General features: G+C 34.0%; 1 protein-coding gene across 1 annotated transcript; it reads left to right on the top strand.

Annotated features, from left to right (window-relative positions):
* Positions 1-560: 560 nt before the first annotated feature.
* Positions 561-4,611, top strand: LOC101513398 (hexokinase-1). The gene is made up of 9 exons (XM_004503434.4): positions 561-980; positions 1,760-1,910; positions 1,995-2,177; positions 2,471-2,545; positions 2,744-2,899; positions 3,003-3,101; positions 3,193-3,323; positions 3,639-3,720; positions 3,868-4,611. The coding sequence occupies exons 1-9, from the start codon at positions 709-711 to the stop codon at positions 4,213-4,215; spliced, it is 1,497 nt and encodes a 498-aa protein (XP_004503491.1). The 5' UTR covers positions 561-708; the 3' UTR covers positions 4,216-4,611.
* Positions 4,612-4,831: the final 220 nt, after the last annotated feature.

The raw sequence follows: 4,831 nt of genomic DNA, 5'->3' as shown, positions 1-4,831 counted from the left end.
TTAATAAATATAAATATTATTAAGTTATATATTATATCTCAAATTTAAATCAAATATCTAATTACTATTAATTTTTTTTCCATTTAAATTATATAAAAAAAATATTTATTAGTATACTTAAAAATAAAATTGTAAACTGTTAATATTATCGAAAAAGTGCATAATAAACTTGCATACAACATGCTTTTAAAGGGAAATAAATGTATTTTCTTTTACAACTAATAACCAAAGTCAGAACTTTTTGAAATCATAAAAATAAACAGAAAAAATAGTATTTTAATATACTTAACAAAGTTATTTATTGTGGTTGTTGATTTCCGTACATTTACTTGTCATTTTTAAATAAAATAAAAGAAAGGGATAAAATAAAGCTAATTTTCATTTTTGTTATGTAATTAACTAAATTTCCATTCCCACAGAATCAGATCTAGATTTTTGTTTTTGTTCAATTTTTTATTATAAAATATGTTTTTGTTTATTCATTTTGATGTTTGTTGAAGTTGTCTGTCATTTCATTTCACCTCTCTTTCCTAACCCCTAACTGCACTGTCATTTTCTCACCATGCACACAAAATAAGAACATGAATGAATCTTTGATTTTCCCATCTTAATTTCATCCACGCTCAAATTCAATCGTGGGTTTTTCTCATCAATCTATAAAGTTTCCGACTTTATTGGATTGGGATTAAGATTTGTTTGATTTGAGTGATGGGTAAGGTCGCGGTAGGAGCTGCGGTTGTTTGTGCCGCCGCCGTTTGTGCCGCGGCGGCGTTGGTTGTCCGCCACCGTATGATAAACTCGAGAAAGTGGTCACGTGCGTTGAGTATAGTTAAGGAGTTTGAAGAAAAGTGTGGGACCCCAATTGGGAAGCTTAGACAGTTAGGTGATGCTATGGATGTTGAGATGCATGCTGGTCTTGCATCTGAAGGTGGTAGCAAACTTAGTATGTTAATCAGCTATGTTGATAATCTTCCAACTGGGTTCGTTGATTTCATCTTCTATCTCTAATTTCTGGTTTTTTCCCATCTAATTTGGATTTTTTTGTTTTTTGTAAATCTAAATTTTTATTGAAAATTAGAGAGAATAGTAATTGATTGAGACACAGATACAGCTCTCTGATTGATCGTATAACTTTTCATTTTTATTTTTAATGTATTAATGATGATATTTTTTTGATGTTTAATTATTGATATGAAGGTTGAATGACTAAATCAGTTGAAAAGTAGTTGATTTGTTTATGCCTTTTTGTCTAATTCTTAAACTGATTAAAGTGATTATTAATTCATTCATTGTATCAGCTGTTTTTATAGTGATTTTGTTTTTTGTTATAACTGGTATTGGCATAATTGTTTTAAAAAAGTAGATGTTAGAGCTTCCTGTTTATTAATTAACACTCTATGGTTTTGTAACTTAAGAAAGAATTTAGATTTACATGATTGGTAATGGGAGGAATTTACTAGCGAATCGGTCACGGTGATAAAACATCCACTTGTTGATGGTTCTGTCGCACTTGACGGTAATAGATTATTCCTAAAGCATTTGGTTGTTTATATTGTGTTGTTGTGAAGGTTCTGGTGTCAAGGTTCTGATAGAGAAAGTTTGGATGATGGAATGTTACATTTTATTCCCTTTGACAGCAAAAGAATACAATTATTTATTTTTTTGAAATAGCAAAAGTTAGATTTCTAAAATATGAACTTTTAATTCTAAAAGATTTCTTCCTTTTTGAATTATTTTCACCCTGTTCTGTTATTTACAGGGATGAGGAAGGACTCTTTTATGCACTAGATCTTGGTGGCACAAACTTCCGTGTTCTTCGTGTACATTTAGGTGGGAAAGAAAAAGGTGTTATTGGCCAAGAGTTTGATGAAGTTTCAATTCCTCCCCATTTGATGACCGGTTCATCAGAGGTAAGTGTTTTGCGGGAAAACCACTATAGGGCTATTGAATCAGCCAACACTCTGATATATAAACTTTTCCAATGTTTGTTACAGGGATTATTTGATTTTATAGCAGCAGCTCTTGCAAAGTTTGTTGAATCAGAACCTGAAGTTTTTCATCCTCCATCTGGCAAACTAAGAGAATTGGGTTTTACGTTTTCTTTCCCGGTGAAGCAAACATCAATTTCATCCGGGACTCTAATAAAGTGGACTAAGGGCTTCAGTATTGAAGATACTGTAATTCTTTTTACATTGATTATGTTATACTCAATTTTATTTATGTTGCCATTCTTTCTTGTTGTCATTTATCTTGATTATCAGATACTTGAATGAGTCTCTCTCAGTTTGAAACACATGCTACCATACTCTTTTTGTTGCTGTATTTAATTTTGTGAGACCGGATATTTCAAGATTGTATCGTAGAAACTCTTTTCAAGAGAGTATTCTCTTCTACTAGTTTTCTCATTGTTTTCAGAAATTTACTCATTGATCGGTCATCTGAAAGTTGCTCCTTTATGACTTGCTTCTAGGTTGGCGAAGATGTGGTGGGAGAATTAACCAAGTCCTTGGAAAAAATTGGCCTGAATATGCGGGTTGCAGCTCTAGTAAGTCTCACTCTCATCTTTTAGGATTTCTATATTTTTTCTAGTAGGAATTTGTGAACAGTGATTTCCAGTTTGTCTCTTACAGAACATTTGGAGTAATAAGGTTTTATAGTGTCACTTTTTTTGATAGTTTTAGCAATTACCGGACGCTTACTACCGTGACCTGGAAATAAAACCCTACTTGATGATGTAACGTAGGTTAATGATACAATTGGAACATTGGCTGGAGGCAGATTCTACGATCAGGATGTCATTGCCGCTGTGATTCTTGGTACTGGGACAAATGCAGCATATGTTGAACGTGCACATGCTATTCCAAAATGGAAAGGCCTTATACCAAAATCTGGAGATATGGTAAGACTGAATAATTAGGAGAGTTTTTCTTGTGTTTGTCTTACACTGTTACTAAGAGGAAGATGATCACTGGCCTGTGCTGAATTACTTCTAAATAATGTAGGTTATTAACATGGAATGGGGTAATTTCCGGTCTTCGCACCTTCCTCTAACCGGATACGATCAAGATCTAGATGCTGAAAGCTTAAACCCTGGAGAACAGGTAATGATAATTAATCTATTATATTGATTGGTTTAAATAATCAATATGAATCTGTAAGTAGTATCCTTGATCCGTCAGCTATTGTTCACAGATTTTTGAGAAATTGCTTTCTGGCATGTATTTGGGGGAAATTGTACGGAGAGTTTTATTGAAGATGGCCGAAGAGGCAGAGTTTTTTGGAGATACTGTTCCACCCAAGTTGAAAATTCCTTTTATACTTAGGTATGCCATGAAACCTTCACTTATTTTGGTCAAGCACAATGATTGTTTATATAGCTTTTTGGCCTTCTTTTGATGGTTCGTTTTTCGTACATATCAACCATGCCAATAATGATTCTGATACTTAGCCTGGTTATTAATTGCTTGAATTTCACATAAGTTTGAACAGATTATGACACATAGCTCCTCATTTTCTCATTCCGTCTTTTCACTATGTCACCTGTTTTGCCATGTTGAGTTGCCTAAATCTTCATTGCAACACTTTATTACTTTATGTAGTATTATGAGCTTTCGGAGTTTTAACATCTTTTCTATTAGGACGCCTGACATGTCTTCCATACACCACGACACATCACCAGATCTGAAAGTGGTTGGAAACAAATTGAGGGATATATTAGAGGTATGCAAATTCTACTGACCATGTTGAAATATGACTTTCATGCCTCACATATCATCCTATGAAGTGCTTTTCTGAAAATTAAAATGACAAAGCAAACTTTGAGGACCTATTGTTTATAGGTTTTCTTACTGATTTCCATTTTGTTAGATCTCTAATACATCACTAAAAACGAGGAAGATTGTTGTTGAACTTTGCGACATTGTTGCTACTCGTGGTGCTCGCCTTGCTGCTGCCGGTATTCTAGGAATCCTTAAGAAAATAGGAAGAGACACAGTTAAGGCTGGAGAGAAGCAAAAGTCGGTGATAGCATTGGATGGAGGGTTGTTTGAACACTACACTAAATTCAGAGTTTGCTTGGAGGAGACACTGAAGGAATTGCTGGGAGATGAGGCAGCTGATACCGTCGTCGTTAAACATGCTAACGATGGTTCAGGCATTGGAGCAGCTCTTCTTGCAGCTTCTCACTCTCAGTATTTGGGAGTGGAAGAGTCCTAATGTTATTGCCAAGGTAAAGAAAGACATGTAATACCAGTTTCATTTTTTTTGTTCGCATACGACGTAATAGATCGACACATTGAAGAAGCTATGCCTTAGTTAATGGTCTTATAGACTTTTAACTCAAGGGTAGGCCTGGTCTACAGTGTTTCTTACTGCAACCTTGCAGCTCCTGTGCTGGTGGTGACTGGTGACTGGGGCATTCATTATTTTGGCTGCAGGGTTTGTGTCTCTTATTTCAAGGAATAATGTGAATGAATGTTGTTATAAACTTAACTTTGAGTGTAGCATGTTTTGCGGAATGTAGCCTGTTTTCAACTATAAATAAATCAGGACTATATACATTGACAAGCTAGTTTTTTAATTATCGAATGAAGACTGAAGAGGTGCTGTTTTTGTTGTTGTTACAAGAGGAAATCATTCCAACCTCCTATATATTTTGCTTTGTTTTTTTCTAATCTAAAACTTATACCAATTTTTTTCAATGCAAGTATTAAGAGTCTATTTTCTTAATTAATTGTCATGGGGTTGATAAAATACTAAAATTTGTTTCTAAATTATTTTGGTGTTCGATGACTTTAGGACTGGAAAGAGATTATCAAACGTAAGGAATAAA

The sequence above is a fragment of the Cicer arietinum genome, chromosome 6, assembly GCF_000331145.2.
Source record: "Cicer arietinum cultivar CDC Frontier isolate Library 1 chromosome 6, Cicar.CDCFrontier_v2.0, whole genome shotgun sequence".
Taxonomy (NCBI): Eukaryota; Viridiplantae; Streptophyta; class Magnoliopsida; order Fabales; family Fabaceae; genus Cicer; species Cicer arietinum.
The sequence above is the reverse complement of the archived record's forward strand: the minus strand, read 5'-3'. Positions and strand labels throughout refer to the sequence as shown.